Source organism: Mauremys reevesii, linkage group 15, assembly GCF_016161935.1.
Source record: "Mauremys reevesii isolate NIE-2019 linkage group 15, ASM1616193v1, whole genome shotgun sequence".
Taxonomy (NCBI): domain Eukaryota; kingdom Metazoa; phylum Chordata; order Testudines; family Geoemydidae; genus Mauremys; species Mauremys reevesii.
In genome coordinates this window covers 23,188,923-23,216,670 of record NC_052637.1, presented here as the reverse complement: position 1 = coordinate 23,216,670, position 27,748 = coordinate 23,188,923, and the positions used below count along the sequence as shown (strand labels likewise).

General features: G+C 43.4%; 1 protein-coding gene across 9 annotated transcripts in view; it reads left to right on the top strand.

Moving 5' to 3' along the window:
* Nucleotides 1-27,748, top strand: part of STX8 (syntaxin 8) — a 168,855-nt gene that overhangs the window by 27,606 nt on the left and 113,501 nt on the right. For all 9 annotated transcript variants that reach the window (XM_039501276.1, XM_039501273.1, XM_039501269.1 and 6 more), the window contains 2 exons: nt 7,630-7,754; nt 9,713-9,805. In XM_039501276.1, the coding sequence (XP_039357210.1) occupies nt 7,630-7,754; nt 9,713-9,805 (218 nt within the window). The remainder of the gene's footprint in view (nt 1-7,629; nt 7,755-9,712; nt 9,806-27,748) is intronic.

Here is a 27,748-nt window from a genome sequence, read left to right as displayed (position 1 = left end):
ATGCACAAAAAAGGAAATAAACAAAATTCCATGTTAATTTCAAGGTCCTTTAGATATTCTGGGTGTGACAGCTATGGCAATTTCCTTCAATATCTTCGAGAGATCTCACCGTAATACATTTAGGCTCTTTGTGGGCCAGGGATCGTATGTAATTCCACTGGGGAGGGTAACCACAGCTTCTCTGGGAGCTAATGACAGTGGGGTGTGATTAGGAGAATTGTAGCACCACCTGGAGAAGTTGAGATGTAGTAGTTCAAATTGGATTCTCCAGAGACGGACAGACAAGCTGACTCGGGGCCTGCTTTCTGATCCAGCAAACGGACAGGACCTTCTGTCAAGGGAGGGCCCTACTGCTTAGGGAAAGGTTGGAAGGACTGATACTTAGGAGAGCCCAAGGCTGCAGTGGGGGTGACCCTTGGTAAGCTTTTATTGTATGCGTAGGGTTTTTTATTTTTAATAATGCTTTCACCTTAATAGTAAATGTGCTTGCTTACAAAGAGCTTTGTGGTAACTTTTAACTATGGACATATATAGCCTCTGGAGAGAAAGTGTTGCGAAGACATTGACCCAGGGCATAATGAGTCTGGCTTGCTGGGGATATCACAGTCCAGGCAGGGAACTGTGAAGCTTGGAAAACCCAGTCAGGAGAGAGACAGACTCGGGTCTCTGCCTATAAGAGGGGCCTGCTGAGGAGCCGGTGCCTAGTGTGGGTGCCCTCGAGGGACCATGGAGGCGCAGTTGCCCTGACTGGGACACACATGGTGGTAGTGGTGGGAATACTGCAGTTGGTCTTGTTGACAATTCTAAAAGAGGCCAGGGGCTGAACATGGCTGGCGATTGAACTTCTCTCTGCCCCCCAGTCAAGTCCATGACATATTGGCAGGTCAGTGGAGAGGAAGCATGTGTTGCTGCTGCTCATGCTGAACGTTTTATGGGGATAGAGGACATCAATTTTCCTTGCTGTTAAACTAACGACTTTATTGACAGGAGATTCCTTTAGAAACATTGCTTTGGATTTCTTTTTAAGTGCCCATTTTGGAGTTTAGTAGACCAGATTTCACTTTAAATCTGAAAGTTAGCTTTACCCTCCTCCCTAACAAAGAGCCACACATAACGTTTTTAAGATCTAGCTGGGACACACTTTTCTGATTCTGTACCAGCTTTTTATATCTAATGCATCTCTGATGTGACAGCCCAAATTTTCAGAAGTCTGTCCTTCTTTTTTTTTTAAACAGCCGTTCCCTTCATTAACCTTCTTGCACCAGTGATCACATATTTATCGTCCCCATGGCATATAATTGTGAAGGTTTTACCAAAATTAATCTCCGTTTATATTTGGTCACCATTCAGTGAGCTTACAGCCTTTGAAAATTGCTGTAATGCTGTTTCACGTTGTGTAGTACAGTGGCCTTAATACTCTTAATGTTTATTCTAAGTGACAGTTTGGGCCAGAATGCAGAGCAGGGCATTACATTATTTAGTGTAGCATTAGTTTATCTTCCGGGGTTGTCAGCCTTAATCAGGATGCAACTAGAATTTTCTAGAGGAGTGGTGGTGCTGTTTACTTGACTCTTTGAGTGGGGTCATCTTTATTGCAGAGAGCTCATTTTCTCTCCATTTAAACATTATCTTTCATTGGTTTTCAATGGATACGTGTCTCCACCATGACTTCTCCTTGTAGAGTGATCTATTCAAGTTCCTACACTCTATCCATACTAAGCAAGCAGACATCCAGAAGTCGTCATCAGAGAAGACGCTCCACAACATTTGTATACAGGAAGTGAATACTGTCTGCAGCTGAAAAGCAGGGTGATTTTAGTAAGGCAGAGTATTTACCCAAGCTGGAGTTGGTCCAAAGCACAGGATTTTTGCCCAGGTTCTTGTAAAACATAATGGTCACAAGTAGTCAGGATTGCAGTTAGGTATTTATGTTTTTAATAAATAGCAAATCAAAAGAGTGCTTGAAACACACAGAAAAATAAGTCGAAGGAACTGCCTTTTTAGCCCTCAAAGTTCTGATTGGGTCTTCAAGCTCATTACTACTATTAGTACTCATTAGCCTCAGAAAAACTGGCACTAGGAGAGCAATTTTCATGGCAGCTCTAAACCTTTGCTCCATAGTTTCAGTTGGCTTTTAGGTTTCTTTGAATTGGCAGGCATTGAGCAAGCTTTCCTACTCTGGTCTGCTTCTGTGTCTGGACTTGCTGCTGCATTTTTTGCCTTGGGGTCATTTGTTGGTCCAAGACTCAGCAAATGAAATGTGCTGGGTTTGTGATAAGACTAAATGTCCATTGTGATGGGAACTGAGACTAATAAACTCACTTCACTTGTGACCAGACAACATGGTAAGGCTAGTGCTGGAACATAGTGTGCTGTCTGGTTTCAGAAGTAGTCCTCTAAATGTGAATAAAGGAGGAGTTGCTTATCACCAGTGCAGAGCAGCTTAGGTGGACATCACAGGTGACTATGCCACAGATTCATTTTGTGAAAGGGAAAAGAATGGATTGAAAAAACAGAGAGAAGCCATCGTTGTAGCCATTACCTCAGGTGTGATTTCGCAGATGACTGTTCCCTCTAAAGAACAATTTTCCTGTTGAAAGAAGGAGGAGTGAGAGTGCTGTCTCCAAGGAAGGGACTGTAAAGTCCAGGCTCCTGGCTTCGGCATTGCTGTGGCCCAAAGCATGGACATGCTCTTAGTGGGTGTTCACCCATTTTACTTGAGATCCTTGGAGAAAGGCTCTGCAGAAGGGCAAATGATGACATAAAAAGGGGATCCAGATTTGTTCTTGATGTTAATATACTGGGTTAAACAAAATGTGATTTCGACTTCCTGGAGCATGATTATCATGGTGTGTGCTTCAGTGCTTGTCTACTCAGGAAAGTTATACCAGTATGAGTTAACGTGTGAATTTAAACGACTGTAGTTATACAGTGTAACTCCTGTGAGGAGAGACTTATTCCAGTATAACTGTGCCTTTTTTGTTTGATTCGGTTTAGTTTCTGTTTCTCTGAATGGGGCTTAAGCTAAACCAATCTCTTATTCTGTCCATATGGGGAGCTCATTGTGATAACTATATGTGCATAACTGGTAAAACTTTCCTGTGTAGACAAGCCTGTTAGTGGCCAACATTTTGTGTTGTGTGGTAGTGGGAATATTATCTGAGTGGCCTTGCTCCACCCTTCCAGTCATCTGCAGCAGAACCTGTTCAGGGTGATTTAGGAAGGGAATGCTGTTGGAACCTCTGTGATGACAGGGAGGCCCAGAAAAAAAGATGGATATGTCCAACTAGGTAATTCCCAGAGTATCTCCCTGTTACTGCAGAGTTATTCTTTATAGCCTAGTTTTATGAGCCAAGCAATGAGGCTTCCACTACTTCCTTTGAGAGACTGTTTCACAGCCTAATCAATCTCACTGTCAAGAAGTATTACAGGCTAGTGGATCTCAAAAGTGACTTTCACATTGGTATGTCAAATGAAAGATTACTTGTGTGTCACATGCACACGAACCTTGTGACTTGAGACTCCAAGCATCTTGGGGTGTGATAAATTCCATATTCTCATTGCTTGCACTCAAAGGGAAAGGGGGAATGAAGAAGGCTGGAGAAATAACTGAAGGCTATCGCTGTTCTTTTGATATGGAAGGGAACTGGCTTGTTTTTCAAGAGCACATTTACTTCAGTTACATCTGATTTTTCTCAGTTACTTTGCCAACACTGTTTACCATATTCATGCTCTAGTCTGCTCCAGTGAAAGTCAGTGGACTGAGGATTAGGCCATTTTATCTTTAGGTCAGTCCGGCGGGGTAGTAGCAGCACAGTGTTCTGTCGCGGGGAGTTTTTCAGTTTGAGATGTAGGCTCGTTCTTTGCTCCTGTGCTGGTGGGACCTGGGAGGCATTCAGCCCCTATGACTGAGGCAGCACCTTATGTATTGGCCACTCAGTGTCAGGAGCAGTTTTGGTGGGCAGCTCTCCTCGGCTGGAGAGGTGCCTGATGGGGACCTTAGTGGGGTGTAAAAGTACAAATTGGTGGTGTTAGTATATCACCCAGGCTTGAAGGAGCTTCTTGGGCAATCTGGTGTCTTTATACTTTAAATCCATAAATACTGTTCTGATAACCAGGAACTGCCTGAAATGTGAATTAATCACCTACACTGGCATGTGGTGTGTATAAATGAGAGCACACACTCAGTGGGCCACTGTGCTGCTTACATTCAATATGAATCTGTGACTCCAAGCTGAGGTGCTCCAAACACTGCAAAGAGCTAGTGTATCTTCAAGGGAATGTTCAATTAATCACTCGGCCAATTGTCATTTGACCCAGGTTTTGTTTATCATTCAGTCTTGCTGATCATTCTTCTAAAGCTGGTAAAGCCTTAATGTGTGGCCTTGGTCTAAAGTAAGCACTGGTTGACTAATCTAAGTTACTTGGGAAGTTTTATAAGAATTGTCAGTGAAACAATGCCTTCGGAAAGATAAGCCTCTACTTGTTAAGCAATGACACAGGCCCCTGATTTTAAACCCCCTCATCTTTTATATTTGGGCGCATTGCTAAGCCTTATAATTAGTTAAATCTGCTCCTATAATCAAAAGCTATCTACACACTCCACTGCTCTGTGACGATTTCAAAGATTTAAGTGATTAACTTGGCGGAGGCAGTGGGTGGCTAATTGGATAAGCTTTAATCTTCACACCACCAAAGCGAAACATGGTAAGATCAGAGGAAGTAGGAAGTTATGCGGTACTGTGTGGGAAGGTAGTTACCAAACATGTCAAAAAGATTATTGTAACAAGCAGACCAGTTGTCTTGGCCAAAACTACAAGAATAAGGTGGATTATTAGAAGAGAGAGAGTGCCACAAATTGTTCCAAATTTGCTTGCATTAGCTTTTTAAAATGGCAAATATATTTGGATTCTTGCTTGCAGGGCTGCCAGAGTGGAGAGCTTTACATATTCCTCTCATTTTATTTTGACAGTATCAGATTAGAAGTCATTACCCTTTTTTTATTGTGTGTATTCTCACTTTGAACAACCAAGCAGAATAGTTTTAAAAGTCTTTAGATTCAGTGTAGTGCTTTCATTTTATTGGGATCTGCAAAGAGGGTAGCAGTGACTGAGCTCGATGTGAACTACATGGGGTACTTTAGGTTTCATTATTGCATTCTGGAGTTAATCTAGAAATGTTTTTTCATGGTTTATATATCCCTGTGAAATAAAACTTGCTTCACAATCATGTCAGTAAATATACATAAGTTTGTATGGAGGCTTAAAAGCTGAAATACAGGGATAATCCAAACCACCAACCATTCTAAACATGTTTGAAAGCAAGCCAATGATTACAGCCATAAACCAAACTGGTTTCCGCTCTGCAATATGTAAATTTCTAGCGTGGTCAGTACAGTTAAGTGAGAGATCATAAAATAGAATAAGCGCTTCTTAGTCCTGGATGAGCGCAATTCATTATCTAATCCTGGCAAATTCTTTACTTTCAACAAAAGATAGTTTGATAAATATTGAAACTTTTATAAGTGAGAGCTGGTGTTGTGTGTTCTCAAGTTTAATTTTGACAGAGGATGTCATATGAAATATATAGTATGGCAGATAAATGCAAAAGGAATATGTGTGTATGTGTAGCCTTGATTTTATATGGAACTAGGGTGACCAGGTGTCCCGATTTTGTAGGGACAGTCCCGATTTTTGGGTCTTTTTCTTATATAGGCTCCTATTACCCCCCATCCCCTGTCCCAATTTTTCACATTTGCTGTCTGGTCACCTTATAGGGAGCTGTGAATTCACGCTGAGAAGGGATGTTAAAATATTTTACAGCAGTGGTGATTCCATTCTTAGCCAGCAGATGTCTCTAGCTTACTGTAAATCCTCACTGAATGGCTAGACGCCGCTCCTGAGTTTTGCTGAAATGAATGACCGTTCTGCAGTGTTCTGTGGCAAAACCCTTCACCGAAAACATACAACTCATTTTGGTTACTTTCTCTGGTATTTTGTTCAGTTAATTTATTTTGTTTGATTTATAGAAGTCACAAAACCTGTGCAAGCATGCAAGTTTGAACTGTACGTCGTTCATTGCATGAACTAATGCAGATTTTTTATTTCTAATCCTCCCTGAAGTTGTACAGTGTTCAGATTATTTGAGAAAGAGACACTTGAAAGACCTCCTGAGGCTTTTGGGGTGGAGTGTTGGGTAGAGTAGAATTTTAGAAATGTCCTGACTGTTCCTTCATTTTAGCTTAGTATACTATCGGTGAGGGTGCAGGAAGGATCTCTATGTACCCAGTCCTGCAATCTGTGCACACAGCAAACTCCCATAATTTAAACTGGCAGTTTGGGTGCAGGAGGACTGCAGACTGTATTATATATGCTTTCCATACCAGTCAACCAATATTCAGTTGAAAGTAGGGGATCCAGAAATCCGTTGTCATTGAGTAAATATTTAAGCAGAGAGACTTTTTAATGTTACTGCTTGAATTTATATAACTTAACCAAAAGGGCACCCTAAAAATTTTTTTTCCATTGTAACCAGGAAAACACTTGTAATGCTATAGCTCAGTGGTTCTCAACCAGGGGTCCAGAGCTCCCAAGGGGGCCACAAGCAGGTTAAAGGGGGTCTGCCAAGCAGGGCCAGCATTACTCACTTGGGCCCAGGGTACAAAGCTGAAGCCCCACTGCATGGGGGCTGAAGCCTGGGGCCCTGAGCCCCACCAGCCAGGGCTGAAGTCAAAGCCTGAGCAATGTAGCTTTGCAGAGCCCCCTGTAGGATGGAGCTCCAGGTGGTTTCCCTGCTTGCTATCCCCTAATGCGGGTCCTGGCTTTTATATGCAGAAAACCAATTATTGTGACACGGGTGGGCCATGGAGTTTTTATAGCATGTTGGGTGGGCCTCAGAAAGAAAAAAGGTTGAAAACCCCTGCTATAGCTAGCAGCCATAAGTCATTCTTTTTCTTTTTTTAATAAAATTGATTACTGTTCCGATTAAAAGTGGGATTGTCTGATTTCTTGTGTCCACATATGTGAAACCAAAAAATGCAGAGAAGTCATTGTCTGACTTCCTTCTCCACACTTGCTTTTTTGAAATGCAGAAATTTGTCACTTACCAGTGCACTTGTTTAATCTATAGCTGTACTAGGGGACTGAGCCATTGTGGTGTTAGGGGTATGCATACAGTACAGTACCATTTGAGTCTTAGAACTCTGCATCTTGATTGAAAAATAAAATATTTATTCTTTACCCTATGGGGAAAAAGGGGAATGAATATCTTTATTTATAGATATATATCAGTATTTTTTCATTGTGTAACAGTAGTCACAGTATTGTGTTGTCTTGTGTGCTTAACATGCAAGCAATGTAGTTAGATGTATATACTACCCAGTGTCCTAGAGAAACATCGCACTCCCTTTTCTTCAGCGGTGTAATGTACCCTGTAAGGTATTTTGTCTTAATAGCTCAGAAATTGTTCTCTGGCTAATGTGTTTTGGGAGGTGGAATTGCACACAGCATGGCAAGTGAATGTCTTGCAGCTTCATGATTACAAGCCAGTTGCTTGTGAGACAAATTGTAGAGGAAACAGGTTTTATTTAGAGGAATTATTTTAAACTTAAAAAAACCCAACCATTTTCAGATCTAACCTAATGACTGGAGGGGTGAAACGAGGTGTGACCAACCCATGGCTTCTGGAAGAGACGGAGGAAACCAGCGGGCTTGGCTTTGGTGAGATCAAACAGCAGCAGCAGAGGATCATACAAGGTATAAGCTTCTCTTTATTTTTGTGTAATATAATATAATAATATATGGAGATATACCTATCTCATAGAACTGGAAGGGACCCTGAAAGGTCATTGAGTCCAGCCTAACTTTAAGCATGTCACTAGTCTCATTGAGTTCCACTAAGGCCCCTGCTAGTAGTATTGACTTCAATGGAACAATATGCATGTTTAAGGTTAGGCATGCTCTAGTGCTTTGAATCCTGGCCTTACTAGATGAGAATTGATTTATAATGACAATATCTGTTTTATTCCTTGAAGCTGGATTTTCAAAGGGCCCCTTATGGGTTGAGCACTCAAATCTGACTGGGAACTGGGCACCTCACTCCCAGCCTGCATGCATTAGCTGGCACACGAAGGACACTATACTCGTAATTGTCTGAATAGCACGGGTTCACAGATTGCATTTGGATAAGTGAGAGGGCAGCAACCATTTGATCATTCAGCAACGAGGTGACCCCGCCCACAGCTGGAGGTTCGTCCTGTTCTTCCCAGTCCTGGGAGACTGGGGGTCTCTGCTCTGCCTCTCTCACTCACTCCCATGACAGCAGGGCTGCAGATGGCGCCCTGCGCTGCTGCAGGAGCCATTCAGCAGCAGGGTGGCCGCCCCTTGGCCAGGGGCTCATCTTCCGCTGCCGCCTCCTCGCAGTCCTGGCCAAGGGTCTCTGCTCTATTAGCCGAACCTCTGCTTTATCTGAAACCCTTTCTTGTTCCCCAGAATGAGAGCGACATGGGGGACAGAGAAGGGTTTCGGATAATAGGGTTTGGGATAGGCAGGAGCATGCTGTAATGCTGTATGTAATTCAGTGTTTAACGTTGTTGAGGATGGTCAAATGAAATAAATCTCTAGGTGGTCAAGTTTTATTTTAATCACCATATGAACTGGTGTGTAGAGTTACAGGGCAGGAGAATTGCATCAACTCTATTTTGACTGTTCAGGAGTCAGCTTGAAACACTGCTGACATATGGTGGGTATTAAACTTATCCGAGTGTGTGTGGGTGCGGGTGTGTGCGCATGTACAGGCGGGGGGACACACACAGGCTGGAGAGGTTCTTTGTTAGGTGGGATGTTGGGCATTCAGCACTCTAGAAGGCAAACAGACTGGACGTACAGATCAACATTTTGACCTCTGATTCTCTGGCTGCAGCTTAGCAATATCTGGCTCTTCACGCAGCCTCACCCTACATAGTGTGTTTTGCCTTTCAGCAAGTGGTTAACCACAGCAGTTCTTGCTTGCAGCATCCTTTTTAATGCCACTTGTGGGCCTCCTGTGTAGTGAGAGCTGCAAAGCACAACTGAGGTGCGTTTTCAGGGCTGCATGGGGCCTCCAGACTGGACTAAGAGTGTGTGCCGCAGGTGGGGATTGGGGAGCCTTGACAGAGCTATGTGGGGAAATTTTGAATTGTAGCTGCCCTCTTTATATCTGGCTCTGTTAATGCTCTTGGTCTCTCTCTTGCACACATGCTATATTCTCTTTCAGCTTTAAAAAACCTATTTGAATTCCTTGGTGCTTGCATCACCTGTTTGTCTTTTAGTCATGTTAAAACCTCCTTGGAAAATCAAAAAGGGTAATCAAGGGCCTATATATGTGTGCCAGAAATTCCAGGGCATTTATGATTGAGTAACAGCTGTATGTTCAGTTTCTGGATTTTTTGGGACTCGGCTGAATATCCTGACCAGAGCAGAAAAATTAATCACCCATCATTCACATTATTTTTATTATCTAAAATATGCTGCTGCAATAGGAATTCATTGTCATGCTGGTGATGTCTCTCTTTGTTAATGTAGTTTAACTCTCTTTACACACACAGCAGATCTTTGCTCCCTTGCATGTCTTCTGGCATAGTTTAACACTCTGGATTAGCTTGCATCCTTTAAAACCACTGCTGATACGCCATGCTGCATCCTGTAATGTATTTTATTTCCTTGTTTCTGCGCAGAGCAAGATGCTGGGCTGGATGCTCTCTCCTCAGTCTTATCAAGGCAAAAACAAATGGGGCAGGAAATCGGAAATGAGCTGGAGGAACAGAATGGTAAGAACAGCAAAAGTTAATTTAATAAATGGAAAAATCATGGTTTTTCTAGCTTATCAAGTTTATTGTAGGCCCTACGGGAAATGCGCAGTACACTGCTGCTATTCAAACAGTAGCAAGACAATACTGTGAGGGGTTTTGTATCAATGACTGTTTCATCAGTCGATAAACTAGTTGATTTATTTTGTTAGGCTACTTTCCTTCTTGTAAACAATGTACAGGATCCGACATGTAATGTATTCAGGGCCATCCATAAAGGAAAGAATTAGCTAGTTAGGTTACTTGCAAAAAGATGTCTTAGCGCGTATGGATACCAGCAGCATCTTGTGTGACAGTCATGTGTGAATAACTTAACTTTTCGTTGTCTTTTATTTGCTCTTGGATCCCATTAGAGTTCTTTCTCTCTTGGTCTCATTAAAATCTTTTGCCTTTTGTTATTAATTAAATGGGAATGTCTGTGGCCAGTGATTAAAGAACAGACACATTGTGTTATACAAGTGATTTGGATCTTGAGGATTTCATGAAATCAAAGGTAGGATCAAATTAAGTGAAGTAAGGGAACTGTAAATCTATCTTTTCTTTAGGTTATGGTGTCTAACTGGTAAAGCTGATCAGATAAGCCCCTTGGGCCTGGGACCATCTTTTTGTTCTGGGTTTGTGCAGCACCTAACACAATGGGAGTCCTGGTCCATGATTGGGACTCCTAGGCGCTAGGTAATACAAATAATAAAAAATCTGCTGTTTAAAGATGCTATGCCATCAACTTAATTGTCCAAATGACCTGAACTGAATCCTCTGAGAGCAGATCTTCTGGTTTCGCTCATTCCTCACAATATAGTAATGGCTGAGTTAGAACTTTGAAAACACTGCCAGTCTTCTCTGGTATGAAGATTTGATCCATGTGGTCTGTCATTGGGCAGTATTGTATCTAACCACTGAGGAGGCAAAGACCCCTTTACTTGCCAATTAACTATGTACTTCAGTCTGCCTCCTCCTAGAATCGGTGTTCTTCCCTATATTTTGTCAGATGTGATATTAAGTGAACATTTCCTATTAATGTTTAGAGATTATAAATCACAATTGGGTAGCCTCCATCCCAGCTCCCTGAGAAGTACCTTTCCCATGCTTGTCTGACATCCTCTCTCTGACCAAACCAGGGATTTGTATCCATTGTTTTGAATATGTTGCTGTTTACTCATCCTCCATATTAGGAAATAGCCTTATGCAAACAAAGAAATTAGGAAAAGATGCTCAGCATAATCAAGTCCCCTCTGCCCCATGTGGATAAAGACATTTTCAATTAAATATCTAATTTCATGAGTCTTATTTTAAATTATGCATTTTTTTTTAATACAAACCGAAACACATTTATTTTCTGTTTTTTACCCTCAAGTAACAGAATTCTCAGGAGAGGTCAGTTTTCCAGTTCTGAGTGAAACATCAGTCTTTGACATTTTGTAATCTGGAGCATGATCTATGTTCTTTTTAAACATGGAGGGGTCTCCAAAATCTTCTGTCTGTGTTTTCTCCTATGCAGCTTTGGGGCTCTGTAGTGTTGGTAAGAGTAAGTGTACCCCATAGCACTTTTTGTGTAAAACTCTTTCTAAACAATGCAGCCTCAAAACATCTTGTTGAAGTAGAAAGGTAATTTAAACCTATTTTTCAGATTGAGAAACTGAGGCACAGATTGGTTTGACTTGTCCTAGCTTCTGGCTAGTAAGAGTATTGTAGAACCCCAGGAGTTCTGACTTCCAGTCCCTTCCGCTAGCTCAGGGGTGGGCAAACTACAGCCCAGGGGCCACATCCGGCCCTTCGGACATTTTAATCCGACCCTCGAGCTCCTGCCAGGAAGTGGGGTCGGGGGCTTGCTCTGTAAGGCTGCTGGACACAGCGGCACGCCCCTCGCCGCCCCTCCCCCCCAGCTCCTATGTGTAGGGACAGCCAGGGGACTCTGCACACTGCCACCTCCCCAAGCGCCACCCCCACAGCTCCCATTGGCCAGCACATGGCCCAATGGGAGCTGCAGGGGCAGCACCTGTGGCTAGGGCAGTGCACAGAGCCGCCTGGCCGTGCCTCCGCATAGGAGCTGGAGGGGGGAACATGCCACTGCTTCCGGGAGCTGCTTGAGGTAATTGCCACCCAGAGCCTGCACCCCTGCCTCACTTCCACGCCCTGACCCTCTGCCCCAGCCATGATCCCCCTTCTGCCCTCCAGACCCCTCAGTCCCACCCTCCTGCACCCCAGAGCCTACACCTCACCCCCCAACCTGCACCCCAGCCTGGAGCCCCCTCCCACACCCTGAACTCCTCATTTCTGGCCCCACCTTCGAGCCCGCACCCCCAGCTGGAGCCCTCATTCTCTCCCGTACCCCAACCCCTAATTTCGTGAGCATTCACGGCCCACCTTACAATTTCCATACCCAGATGTGGCCCTCGGGCCCAAAAGTTTGCTCACCCCTGCTCTAGCTATTCAACAACACTGCTTCAAATGCCAGTAAAAATGACAACCATTGCCCAAAAGTTCCAAGTGATAAATGATGACCATCACCCACTTGTTGCTGATCTCCCAGAAGATTTGACCAGATTCCATGTGTGAAGGGAGAATGCTAAAACTGCCTGTCAGTCTCTGTTCATTATCTTACAATCACCATGGTAACCTGGCATTTATATAGCACACTTCAGCTGTTGATTTCAAAGCACTTTGCAAAAGTGGGGAAATTGAGGCACGGAGCAAGTGACTTAGCTTCTCTCTGTGACTCAGTGGCAAAGCTGAACTCCCATGCTTTATTTTCAACCTTATGCTTCTTCCCATGGCATGGGGCGCGGTAGCTGGCCATTCCTGTGGCCCACTGGAAAAGCTGAAATCCCTTGCATGTATTATCCAGTGGCTTCCTTCCCCTTTACCTGTTGTATTTTGGTTACTGTATGTAACGCTTAACAGACTTTTCTCTCATACTTTGCCAATATTTGGTCACTATTATACAGTCAAAATGGACAAGCGTAACTGCCCCTGTAATCTCCATTGTATTCAAAATCTTTTCCTCCTTAAGACTGAGTGGTGATGGCATCATACATACTTTGATGACGCAGGGGTAGTTCATCTTCCTTCAATGCTGAATCAATATTTTTGTATTGGAGTCAAAATTTCCATCAAACTTCTATGGGAAGCTCATTTTCCGGATCACTAAGCTAGTCTGTTTTGGGAGTTCCTGCTTCCTAGAACTAGGCTGAGGTCTGTTCCTCATTTGTAAATGATTTGAATTAAATATTTTGTCATTAAAACTTCAGCTGCCTTATAATTGATCTAGCCTCTGACAATCGCACTGGCCCACCTCTCTGACTGTTTGTTGGTTAACCATTTCCCAAGCAGCCTAAGTTTGTAGGCAAAACCACTGTTGCTAACTGCTCTCTTCCAGCAGCAGCTCAGTCTGCTCTGCTAAGGTTTGGGCTCTTTCTAGTTCATTAGCAATGGCCTGCAGCTATTTTTTCCTTTAGTTTAAAGCCCGTGTGTAGCAATGCAATAAGAGGTGCTCCAGCCCCAGAGAGTACTATAGGCATCCCAGACAATTGTTGAAGCTATTCCCTAATCGTGGTTCATACATGTAAATGCTATTGTGTTTGCTTGTCTGACCAAAGATGATTAAATGTCATCTTTGGAAAGATGGTCTCTTGCCTAGGTCTGACCAAGCTGCTGAAGATAGTAATGCATCCAGGATTCTTAAGAGTCTTGTGGCATATTGTAATTTGGATCACCTTGTGAGGTGGGGAGAGGAGTAGGGGGAGGTGCTAAGTATGTTCTTGCCAAGATTGCGCTTACAAGGAATAAATCTAGATCTGCTATCAGTCACAGGGCCTCTATGATCAGACATCTTGATTTCATTGGGGCACTCTTGAGTTTTAATGGGATTTCACGTCATTCCTTACCCAAGAACTATGGTAATCAGTATTCTAGAAATAGGGTGTTTGCCAGCTGGACCGTATCCCTAGGATTGCTTTTCTGATTTGCTTGGACATCCAGTGCGTGCATGTTATTTTGTGGGAAGCTGCAGTGGAGAACAAAACAGAAACGGTACCAAGAGAAGTTACTTTTGCTGATGTTCAGAGAATAGACCTAGGACTCTGATCACCTTGGTTAGCAGTGGGAGGGGTGGGAGATAAATGATGAGTTCCCATCATTAGTTCCAACGTTGGCCTTGGAAAATTTTCTTCACGTCCTCTTATATTTGTGATATGGAAGAAGAAAAGAATGGAATAGATCAAGTAAGTAGCCTCTGGCCCTTTTGATGAGGCAATCACAATGCAATAATTTTTGGGGAATGCTTTCAGAAACTGAATGCTGTTTGTTTTACCCTCCTAGAGATGTTATTTTTCACTGTGGGATACTCATATGAGTGTACAGTATTGCAAATATACATTATTTAAAGTGGACAGAGGGTTATCTGTGTTTGCAGCTAGTGTTTTTATTAGTTAGGACAATCTTCTAAATGCTGTGGATCTCTATATGAATAGCCACTATGTTGTTAACTGAAAAGTTCCAAAGGATTTTTTTCTGAAGAATTGATCTGTCTTAATTATCTTAAGTTAACTTAACAGAGAACACCTCTGCATAACTGAAAGTTAAGAAATGTTAAGGATCAAATTTCCAAAAAGGAAAAAGCTTGGAAATTCAGAGTTAAGGTTTTTATAAACATAACATTTGCCCATGTACCTACAATTTTGTGCACCTATCCATGGGACAAAGCGACAAATTCTCTACTAGTGTAAATACAGGGGCTTCAGTAGAGCTATGCTAACAGAGAATTTGGCCCAGAATTATGTCTGTAACTACCGCAGTTACTGTCTGCGCTTATCACCTCCCCTTTATCAACAGTAATGGAAAATGTTGTAATTGGAACTTTAACAATGTTGCTGCTGTTGCAAGAACCAGAATAGAATCAAGCTTTATGTCTGGATCGTTGCAGAGCCCATCCAGCTAATGGGACTAATCAGTACTAGAATACATGCAGTGAATCCTCAAATGGATGGCTCCGGATTGATGATAGGAAATAGGTTCATTTTTTCCTCTTGGTAACCAGTCCAGATCCAGGTTTATTAGTCAGCAAAGGCTATTACCATTTTCAGATGTGTATGAAATGGATCAGTCTACAAGGTCCCAGTTGATACTAATTAACTGCCAGTCTGACCCTGTGGATTGAATGGGAATTAAGACTGACATAGATTCTTTGTTGACTCAGCTTGGTAGGACAGTGTGGAGAAAAGTCCCTCCTGCTGCCTCTCCTGTACCCATTCTGTAGACAAATAGGATGGCTGTCTTGAGGGTTGTCGATCCAACACTTTCCATTATAATTAAATCCGCTCCTTATAACTGAACCAGTCTGCTGTCTCTGAAAGCTGTAGGGCTATTTATTGCTGAGACGCTTCACTACAATGGTGATGGATGCTGTTGAAACGCCGAATGTAGATGGAAATGAGCACTTGATTTTTCATCAGCAGGATTTTCAAGGCCTATAACTAGCCTGGTGCACAATATAGCATGTGTATGTGTCAGAAATGACTCTGTCTAGCACATGATTATTAATGACTAGAATTATAGTAGAGGCCTTAGCTGAAATTAGGGCTGTACATATACCTAGTGAGACAGTCCCTGTTCTAAAGATCTTACAATCTAAATAAGACAAGGTGTGGGGGTGGGGGAAGAAAGGAACTATTATCTGTGGCACAGAGAGTTTAAGTGACTTGTCCAAAGTCATACAGGAAATTGTGACAGAGTGGGAATTGAACCCAGAGCTCCTGAGTCCCAGTTCCATATCTTTACCAGAAGCCCATCCTTCCTTTCTGGTACAGCTATTTCCCTCTCATCCAGCAAACATTTGTGTGATGAACTAGCTCCCTTTACAGGTTGTTTTCATGGCTATTGTACACAGTAGAACCTCAGAGTTACAAACTGACCAGTCAACCACACACCTCATTTGGAACCAGAAGTACGCAATCAGGCAGCAGCAGAGACCAAAAAATATTAAGCAAATACAGTGTAATACTGTGTTAAATTGGCAAAGAGTTCTGTGGCACCTTATAGACCTAGGCCTGGTCTAGACTAGGCGTTTAAACTGGTTTTAGGAGCGTAAAACCGATTTAACGCCACACCCGTCCACACTGAGAGGCCCTTTATATCGGTATAAAGGGCTCTTTAAACCGGTTTCTGTACTCCTCCCTAACGAGAGGAGTAGCGCTAGTATCGGAATTACCATATCGGATTAGGGTTAGTGTGGCCGCAGATCGACGGTATTGGCCTCCGGGCGGTATCCCACAGTGCACCACTGACCGCTCTGGACAGCAATCTGAACTCGGATGCAGTGGCCAGGTAGACAGGAAAAGCCCCGCGAACTTTTGAATATTTCCTGTTTGCCTAGCGTGGAGCTCAGATCAGCACGTGTGGCGATGCAGTTAAAAATCAAAATAAAGAAAGAGCTCCTGCATGGACCATGCGGATGTGATCGCTGTAAAGGCAGGCAAATCTGTTCTATCAGCGCTCCGTTACAGAAGACGAAATTCAAAATCATTTTTAAAAAATCTCCAGACAGACGCCATAGCAGGGGCTCAGCGCACTACTGCGTGACAAACATAACGGAAAGCCAAAGAATCAAATGGACGCTCATGGACTGGAGGACTCAAGCTATCCCACAGTTCCTGCAGTCTCCGAAAAGTATTTGCATTCTTGGCTGAGCTCCAAATGCTTCTAGGGTCAAACACCGTGTCCGCGGTGGGTCAGGGCATAGCTCGGCAATCTACGCACCCCCCCCCCCCCCAGAAGTGAAAGGGAAAACAATCTTCTCTTGACTCTTTTACATGTCACCCTATCTTTACTGAATGCTGCAGATAGACCCGATGCTGCAGCACTCAACACCAACATCCTTGCTCCCCCCCCGCCATGGGTGGCTGATGGTACAATATGACTGGTACCCATCCTCATCATCAGCCTATTGGCACATGGGGCAGTGCAAAAGGACTGTTAACCATGCAGACTACCATCGGTGAGGTCTATCAAGGGTGCCTGGCCCTAATTTTTCCTGGTAGATGGTGCAGTATGGCTGATAACCATCGTTGTCATAGCAACAGGGGGCTGAGCTCTGTCAGCCCCCACCCTTCATGTGTAAAAACAAGATTCAATTGCCCCTGGACTAGCAGAGGGATGCTGGGCTCCTCTCCACACTCCTTACTGTCCTGTCTGGACTATCATAGCAGCTGGAGGCTGCCTTCCACTCATTTCTCACTAACAAGTCACTGTGTCTTATTCCTGCATTCTTTATTACTTCATCACACAAGTGGGGGGACAATGCTACAGTAGCCCAGGAAGGCTGGGGGAAGAATGGAATCAACAGGTGTTGCAGGAGCACCCCCTGTGAATAGCATACAGCTCATAATTTCTGCAGGATCTGATACAGAGCAGCTGTGCTCTCTGATACAGTGGTTCTCTAGTATACTTGCCCATATTCTAGGCAGGACTGATTCTATTTTTAGATACCAAAAAGGAGGGATTGACTCTGGGAGTCATTCCCAATTTTGGCTTTTGCGCCCCTGGCTAAGAGCAGCCAGGGGCACTTATGACAGCAGCAAATGGTGCAGTGCAAAAGGACTGGTAGCCATGATCATCTTTTTACCAATTTATGGATTGGTAGATGGTGCGGTATGGCTGGTAACCATCTCTGCTGTCATGCAAAAACAAATGCATGTTGCTGTGTAGCGCTGCTGAATCGCCTCTGTGAGCAGCATCTAGTACACATACGGTGACAGTCACAAAAGGCAAAACAGGCTCCATGATTGCCATGCTATGGCATCTGCCAGGGCAATCCAGGGAAAAAAGGCGCGAAATGCTTGTCTGCCGTTGCTTTCCCAGAGGAAGGAGTGACTGACGACATTTACCCAGAACCACCCACGACAATGATTTTTGCCCCACCAGGCACTGGGATCTCAATCAGGAAATTCCAAGGGGCGGGGGAGGCTGCGGGAACTATGGGATAGCTACGGAATAGCTACCCACAGTGCAACGCTCCAGAAGTCGATGCTAGCCTCGGACCGTGGACGCACACCACCGATTTAATGTGTTTAGTGTGGCCGCGAGCACTCGATTTTATACAATCTGTTTTACAAAACCGGTTTATGCAAATTCGGAATAGTCCCGTAGTGTAGACGTACCCTAACAAACGTATTGGAGCATAAGCTTTCGTGGGTGAATACCCACTTCGTCGGATGCATGTGATACTGTGTTAAATGTAAACTATTAAAAAAAGGGGGGGGAGCATTTTTCTTCTGTATAGTAAAGTTTCGAAGCTGTATTAAGTCAGTGTTCAGTTTTAAACTTTTGACAGAACAACCGTAACTTTTGTTCAGAGTTACAAACATTTCAGAGTTATGAACAACCTCCATTCCCGAGATGTTCGTAACTCAACGGTTCTACAGTAATTAGAAAGTGGAATCCTGAAGTGGTTTTACATTTCTGAATATTAAGAGCATTATTTTATAGTCAAAACCAATTAGCATTGTATACAGAGAACATGTCTGAGCTCTGAATACTAAAAAATTGTGGTTGGGGGTATTATCTCATTGTTAGCATTAGCTTGGTAAATAAGGAACGATTTAAAATATTCTTAACTTTTAAAATGTTAACAATCTTGTTTAAACAATATTTGTTTCCTTCGTTTAGAGTCTGATACTGCAAAACATGGAGTTTCATCTGAAAGGGGTTGAGTTCTCTCAGCTCCCCTTGTCACTGGGATTTGAGGGTGTTCAGGAGCTGCTCAGCACCTTTCAGGTTCAGACTTCAAATAATCTCTTGAGAGGCACATGGTTCTAATGTTGAAGTTTAAAATAACCATAACTCATGGAGTGACTGACCTCAGGCAGCAGTTAATTTTTATCTAGCCTCCCTGAGTTTACAGTCTGAGAGCAGAATTGCCTTCTGTTTAATTACGGAATCTTTCTGTATCTTAATGTGTATTGTTTAATTAGAACTAACGTGATATGGGGAAAAAAATTAACACCCTGTGTCAGAGAATTTTTTGTTCTGAATCATCTCATTAACAGAATACACAATCTCAATATAAGAAATGTCAGAGTTAAGGTTGCCAGGTCCCCTTGTGCATATGCATTATGATAGTCTTTAATAACATGGTCACTTATTTATTTTTTTTCCATAGGATCCCTTTCTCATTCAGTGTTCAGGATGGATGGTGCTCACTGAAAGAGCAGCTATTTGTGGTATCTGTTTTAGCCTCATTGTTAAATGGGTGGCCCCACATAGCCGATTGCTTCCAAAACATTAATAAATTTATTTTCAAGGAATATCAGTGAGGTGAGGAGGTGGTACTATTCCAGTTTTACGATAAATTGCGATCAGAAGTGTCCACCAATTTTGGGTGCCCAGTTTGAGATGTTTGGGACCTGAATTTTTCATGGTGCTTAAATGGTTAGCTGTTATGTTCAAAGCACAGCTCCCATTGACTTCAGCTTGCAACTGTGGGTGCTTGGTGCTTCAGCCAGTCAGATCTATGTTTTCAAGGTGGGGACCCAGCGAATGAGGAACACACAATTAGTGACCACCTGTGAAAAGTTTGGTTTAAGTGATGTGCCTAGCAACACACAGGAACTCTGTGGCAGAGGCAGGAGAAGAATCCAGTTCTCCCTGTCACTACACAACTGTCTTAACCACAAGACCATCCTTTCTTTTCCTGTAGCCCCCCTCCACTCATATTACACATACCCACACATACATCACTACCTCGATATAACGCCACCTGATATAACACGAATTTGGATATAACGCGGTAAAGCAGTGCTCCAGGGGGGCGGGGCTGCGCACTCTGGTGGATCAAAGCAAGTTTAATATAACACAGTTTCACCTATAACGCAGTAAGCTTTTTTGGCTCCCAAGGACAGTGTTATATCGAGGTAGAGGTGTACATACACACCCCCTCCCCACACAATATGTGGAGTCCATCCTTTTTCTCCTTCAGCATTTGTACTACTTTATTTAGTGCTTGCAGAAACGGATAACCACCAAAGCACAAACTGGATGAAGATAAAAGCATTACATTTCTGAAGCTTGACTGGTCTGCTCCATACTAATACATACACACAGGGAGTCTGTCTGGCCTCTTGGCAGAGTTAACTTTTTTCCTTGAATAGTTCAGGCTGTAAAATAATTGTTCAACATTTGTCTTCTCAATTATGTGGATTTTTCCATGGTTAGTCAGCCTCTAATTCACCCATCCCATTGTGTGTGGGGGAAGCTGTCTCCCTCCTCCCATCTTAAAGGTGATCCAGCAGTGCATAAGAAAGACTGGTCGTGTAACATTGTTTTATTTCCTTAAGATTGATAAAGAAGCCCCAAAAGGTTTCTTCAAAGATTTTCTCCCTTCTTGTTCTTTATACCTTAAGCATCAGGACAGTCAGGTCTTACCTTGGGCTTTTCTGGAGAGCTTATTGGTGGGTCTCAGGTATGACTGGCAAGCTTAATCTGCCATTTAAGAAAAGAGCTTTTCCCCAACTGTTTGGTCAGGTTTTTGAGTTAAAAAAAATTTTTTTTTAAATGAAACCAATAGCCCACCCCCCTGGTTTTTAAAAGTGTGGATAAAATAATTGTAGTGCCACTATCCACCTGGTTATCTCTTTAATGCCAGTCTCCTTATGGCTTTTGATGGACTGATCTGGGTTCATCTAGATCAGCTTAGCAGGATGTAACTTTGTTACTCCCTTCCCAGATAAACTTACCTGGTGGTGCTTCCACCCCTTCACTCCTTCCTGACGGGATCACCCGGGCATCTTGGAAGGAAAATTCTAACCACGGGGTTACCCCAAGCTACCTGCCAGATAGTTGCAGACTCCCAAGGAATTACTTAAACACACACAATATAGTCAACAGAGCAATTGTATTGAACAGCAAATAAATATAACAGGGTAATCCAATATTCTCAGGTCACCTGTGCCCGCCCCATGCTGATAGTAGCCATGAATTTCCCCACACGTGATCTGATATAGCAAGAATAAAATTTTGTGTCCCATTGATAAGTGTTCTCCAGGGGCGTCCTTGATGACCTGGGACAATCTCTTCTGTAGCACCAATAAACAGTTTAGCTGACTTGGTTCAGCACAGCCCAGAAGACTCACATGTGGGATAAGATGGCAAGTCCCTCCAGAGGTTTAATAGACAGTAGGTAATAAAAGCCCTTACCTCCTGGCTCGAGGATGCAGTTCTGGGAATGGGGCGGGGTGTCTCCCAAACAATTTATCTGCTTATTTAACCATAAGATGGTGCCCTCACAATTCTGTGAATGATCCTCAGGTTTACAGCTGAATCTGGACTCCTCAGAGGAGCTGACCATCACAGTTGGCAGGTGTTCTCTTCGGACAGGAATCAGGCTGCTTCTGTTCCCGAGATTTCCCCTCACCATAAAGGGACAGAGGGATCAGGGTGCAGATCATAACAACAGTCCTAAAAACTCCTAATCTCCTACCCTAGAACTCAGATACAATCATTGTAGGCAGGCAGCCCTGACCCAGCAAGGGTAGCACTTGCCAATTGGTAACTGATTTATCTAGGGAGTTGAAGGTCTACCTCAGCCGGACTGGATAGGGAGTTTTCCCTTGTAAACTGGGAGTTATCTTGAGCAGGGAAAGGACCAAGTTTAGGGGTATTGCTTCCGGACACCCAGAGGCCAGAACTGAGGGGGACCCTGCGTGCACCTTGGGACGCACAAGCTCACCAAACTGCAAGTCCTACCCTTTCAGTAGCTGGCTCCACACTCTCCCCAGATAACTTCTTCCTTCTCACAGTGCTCCTGAGGAGGGCATCTCATTGAGGACCTTTGTGATAGGTCTGGCTAGCTCTACTTTCCTGAGCGTTTTCTTGTTCATCGTTTGACTCTCACCCCACTTTCGCTCAGATGCTGCTCCTCCTCTGAGCTGGTCTGTCGCTTGAAATAGTGTCTCTGCTCTCTTCCTCTGGCTTGCCTGGCAAGCTGTCTCTGCTCTTGGTCCCCTAACATCCCAGGGACAGCATGCCCCTCCCTGAGTTATTGGCACACAGACACCCAGGCAAGCTCCATGGGACATACATAATGTTCTCTATTAATTTCACGTCATAGTTACCATCTCGTTTTCCCTAATGCTACCAGCTCCTCAGCCAGCCATAGTTTCCAGGAAGGGCAGAGGGTCAATGGGCAGACAAGACCTGGATTACTATTTTGTGGATTTTTTTTTTTTTTACACACATCCCCCATCTTTTTATGATGTCTGAAGGGTGGCTTTTGTGTGAAAAGCTAGGAAATGACTAAAATAACTAGCCTTTTTGATCATCTCCCTCACAGATGCCTTGATCTCAGGCATCCAGCTTATGCTTCTTGGGCACAGGCTGTCTGGTGTTTCTCTAAAGGCAGGGAAGTGTTCCAGACTGGGTTCCAATTCCTCTCCTATCTGTCCCACTCACTGGATCTGATTGATCCTCCTGTGGATTTCCTTTTGAGTCTCACACCTCGGAGGTGCTCTGATATGATACATTAGATGTCATGTAGTCAGTGTTCTTAAATGATTAGTATTTATTATACAGCCCCTTTCAAGGCTGTTTAAAGAGACGCTGTTACACAAAAAGAACATGACACTTTCTTGGGCCTACTTGCTTAAGATAATTTACAAACGGGAGGGCTGTGGAATAAGCTAGGAGAGTTTTTCCTTATAAAAGGTATATTGCTGTAATGGAGACCCTCAGTCCTCTCTACCGTTTACTTAGGGGACTTGTGCAAATGTGGATCCATCTGCTGCCTAGAGGATCAGTCCTCATGGCTTACTTACACAAGTCCTGATGGATGTTTAATGTTCAGCAGTAGTGGAGAGTCAAGACTGGTGGGGATTATGTGCCATTGCATCATGGTGATTTCATCAAGTGGGCTGTTGGGTGTTTAACACCCATTTAATAGGTTTCGCAGATAGCTTGCAGGAGAGTCAAAGCCTAGGTGGTTACAACATAGAGGAAGGAACCCACATCCCTGGTCATTTGATCATCATGAGATGTTACTGGAACCAGTAAGGACGTTTTGAAGTCAGTTACCCATTAAGCCGTGAGTCAGTTTGTGAACTGTACCTGTTGGATTCTCCTGTATTTCACACTGACCCTATGAAAATAGGCAAAGAACTGCAATAAAGTGCTTTATTTTGTAATAGAAAAGGCCTCAGAAATCCTATATCCTGGATTATGAGAAGAGCAGTGGCTTTATGCTGCTATGCAAGCTTGTGTTCTGGAATTCATACTGCCTGGAAGTTAGAAGGCCTGGTTGAGAGGTGTTGAACAGTTCTAGGAGTTCTCTTACTGTGTCTCTTCTTTAAGTCTTTGGATTATCTTTTTATGCAAAAAAATAAAAACCTGTGCACATCTTGAAATATCAAACAGACATTTTACCTTTTGGTTCATATGCATTACTGCTTCCCAAAAGAGCTGTGGCCCCGCTGGGGGCTGGTGGTGTGTGTCTGTTCAATGAGTTGTAAGTAAGGAGAGAGCAGTGTTTAAATGGTTGAATTGCAACCTTGCAGGTGAGTGGCCTGTATATTGGGAATGTCAGCAGAAATATTTTAGTGCCTTTTCTGAGCATAGGTGGATTCCTCAGTTCATTTCCCTCTTATCTGCATCACAACAAAATCTGGGTCCAGAATGAAAGTGACAGGTTACTTTCAATCTAATGGTAGAATAGGGATGAGGGGGAGGGGGAAGGAAGGAAGGAGGAAAAAGATCCTGGCTTTTTCAAAGTTCATATCCTGTCAGCTCCTTAATCACTAATGAGAGTGTGTAGTTTTTCAAGCATGGTATTGCACAATCCTTTAGAGGAAACAGAAGAGCTGACCATTATCATTTTTGCCTTGACTCAAAGCCCCAACGACTATTACTAACGTTGCAGACAAAGTAGATAAGGTGGTATATATTTTTTTAATTATCTTCTGTTGGTGGAAGGTACAGACTTTCAAGCTGTACAGAGCTCTCTTTAAGGTCTGGAGAAGAAAATCAGAGCTAAATATAATTTGGGACAGATTGTTAAATAATGCATGTTGTAGGTGGACACTCGAAATGAAATGGGCAATTGAGGGTTAGAATATTTTATAAATAAGGGCAATTAAGGGGAGCAGGCAATGTTAGTGTGTTATAAATTGTTTTAATAAGCCATAAAACCAGCGTCCCTGTTGAGTCCATGGTTTTTCCTGTCTAGCAGAGTTACGTATTTAAGTTCTCAGGCTCTTGAAGGTGTTGTGCTGATTTCCCTTGAGGACGAGTATTGAAAGATCAGATATGGAGTGATCACTATGAAAAGTGTTTGTCCCAAGGTGATACGGTGTTTTTGGTTTTTATCATTTTTCTGTGCAGGTTCATTTGAGGATGTAATGATTGGCTGGTTTCACCCACATAGCTGTTGTGGCATTATGAATGTTTTTCTTTTCATTTGTTGAACACTAACATTGTGCTTGGCCACTGTACAAAATATCCAAGAGACACAGTCCCTGTCCCATGGCCTTATAATGTAAATGGATGAACAGTGGGCAACAATTTAGATGCACAAAGCATTGCATGACCAGAAGGTGGATTCTTCACCCAGTTTTGCAGCAGTGTTTGAAACAGTAGAGCTACAGAGCTCCACAGATAAGCTTTGTGGGACAAGTGTGTTGTGAGGAGGGTTTTCACAGCCTTCCACAGCAACGTTAGGGAGGAAGTTCCAGGGAAGGGCAGCATAAAAGGAGGGTCAGAGAGAAGTGCTGCAATGCAAAAGGAGTTCCTGAGGCGGAAGGTGTGTATTGAGGATCGAGGTCAGGGGGAGGTGGAGAGAGATGTAGGGTACCGCAGAGTCGTCCAGAGCTTGAGATCTACAGGGAAGCATTTAAACTTGATGTAGAAGGTGAGATGGTGTTAGTAGGATTCAGCTAGACGGCTGATATGGTTCAGACCCGGTTGAGTTAGGAACGTCCCTCCAGACTGACATTCAGACCGTTCCAGCCCATTTCCATCACTGAGCAATTCCCAAAAGCAGAACTATGGCGGCTATGTCAAAAATTGATCCCTTGTAATGTTTACCAATTGCCAGACAGTTAGAATTCTTCCCTGGTCCCTTCTACAATAAATAAATGTAACATATGGAAGCACTTTAGTAATCAGCGCCTCACTGGACCAGAAAGCTGAACTAAATGACTTCTTGTAATGTTCCAACCAGAATGAGAAATAAAGCAGGATAAAATTGGATATTCCACTAACATCTTATGAATAAACACAACTCTTCGCTGTGCAAGACTTGAATAGAAGATACAGATTTCCTGCTTGTTTAAATAGCACTGTAATATTAGTAGAGATCTGCTTTCAGAAATAGCCTTGAAAATGGCAGGTAATGCTCAGCTAAACTCAAACACTGAAATGGCACCATGAGTAGCGATTTCTGGATTGAGCATATAAAAGATTAATTGTTGCTAGACATCTGTAGAATTAGAGCAGCACTAGGCACAAGTATTTGCTTAAACTAGATTGTATATTTCAGTTGTAAACATAATTGAGGTTAATGTGACCAGATTAAAAAGATACCATGTGTTTCTAAAGTGTTGTAAGTTAAGGTTCTAAAGAGACAACACGGGGGTGATTTTAAAACAAATAACAAAATAATTTTATTAGGATTCTGATTCATTACCCAGTGTTATGACATGAGGATGGATATGTTTATCAAGTGAAATAAAAGGCAAATTCAGATAATGAAATACCAATTTGTAATTCATCTGGATGGAGTAAATCTATTATGGACTTTGAACCCTTTTGTGATCACTAACATTGTAAATAGATTGTCCTTCCTAAAAAATATCCATAAAGCCCAATGCACTTAGATGCTTCATTGTGATACCTTGTTGCCTGACTTGTAAGCATATATCCTTTGTACTGCCTTAGAGTTGCAGATGACTGGGGGGGGGCGGGCGGGGGGGAGAAGGACACTAGACTCTTTCCAATAATTTCCTTCTGTTGCCACCCCCACCAGTCAGCTCCGCTGGGCATGTCAGTGTAGATAATTGTGCTGGTAGCCTCAGGCATTTTGAATATAATGTGTGTGGGTTTTTTGTTGTTGTTGTTTTTTTTAATACCGCTTAGGTAGTAGTAAATGCTACAGACAGTTTATCAAGGGCTAGCATGGTTCTCTGTTATGCCATAGACAATGGTGACCCCTTGTTCTGGAAGCAGACAAAACTAAATCATGCCCCTCTGCTCACTCCCAGCAGAGCATAATCTTGTAGGTAACATTTCAACATGTCATGGTGAAGTAGATGCCCGGTCAGCTCAGATCACGGCATCTTTGTTCAAGCATCAGGGTGGAAACGCATTCTGAAATATAAGTCCTACAGATATGCAGATTGCAGTGTTCTGAAATAGGCTGTAATGCAGGAATTAAACTAAAGACAACAATAACATAAGGCAGCCAGCTATCATTTATCGAGCCAGCTGATGTGTTTCCCTGGGAGCACCTGACTGAAAATTTCAATGCCCCTGATGCATTATGTAGGCAGCACAGATAGAGGCCTGTAGGAAAGTTACTCAACCCTTCCCATTATGGGTATGTCTATATATAGTATATTCTCATGAGCCTCCCAGCCTGGGCCGACGGACTCAAGCTACGGGGCTTGCACTAGCACTCTACAAATAGCTGGACAAGCCTGTGCTTTGAAGTTGCGGTTTGGGATGGAGCTCAGGCTCTGAAGTCGAGGGAGGTTGGTGGACTTCAGAGCCACAACTTCAAAGCACGGGCTGTTCAGCTATTTTCAAAGCACTAGTGCAAGCTGAGACTGTTAACCCAGGCTCGGAGACTCGCTCCAAAATGTTGTGTAGCTGCACCCTATCAAACCCTGTTTTCAGTGGCTTACAACTTTTCCAAATTTGAACTGTTTGGGTTGAAATTTTCCATGCTGGATGTCTGCCTCAGGTTGTTTTTTTTTTTAAAAAAATTGGAGGCATTTTTCAGAATGAGGTTTTGGGAAAAAATACATTGTTTTAACCAGGTTAAATTCTTATCATTTTGTCGAGGTGCTCTGGCTTCTCCATGGTTTGGAACAGGGACCTGAAATTGGCACGGGATGACCCTACCGCCAGTGAGGTGCCTTTTTTTTTTTTTCTCCTCTTCTTATGTGGTTTCTCCACTACTGGAGGTTTGCAACCATTCTATATGATTCTCTGCTAATCTCTGTGGGTGAATACTCTTTTTAATCTAGCCAGGATACCATGTTGTCCATCTGTCACGGAGTCACAGGCCCGATGCTCTGGGACTGCTCTATATGAAGCCAGACTCCCCTCAGGGCACGCTGCCCAAGGCAAAAAGCCTCCTCAGCTACGTCCTTCCTGGGTCTGACCTCCGAGCATCCAGCACCCCTATTCTTACTGTGAGCTTCGCATAGCAGGTCCACCTGGACGGGGTCTCTCAGAAAGCCAGAGGGGCTCTGCACCCCAACTCTGCAGTCAGCAGTTACTCTCAGCCAGCGAGTAAAACAATCGGTTTGTTAGTTGACAGGAACACAGCATAGAACAGATCTTGTTAGCACAGACATCAGTGACTTTCAGCAAAGTCCATCTTGGAGGAACCCTGAGCCAGACACCCTGGATAACCCTCTTCTCCAAGTCCTCCATAGCAGACTGCCTTGGACCCAGCTGCCTGGCCTCCGACATGCCCATTGCCCCTCCTCTGGTCTTTGTCCTGCTTCCTGTGCAAAGTGTCACCTGGTTGCATCCCCCTCCTGGTTCTCAAGTTACGAAGGGTGCCATCCGTTGCTTACGTTCAGGCAACTGGACAGCCTCACCTGCCCCTGATGGCCTCAGCAAAAGTCAGACACCCATATTCCCACCACCTAGGCATTGGTGCAGTACACAGGGAAACTGAGGTACACACAGTATTAA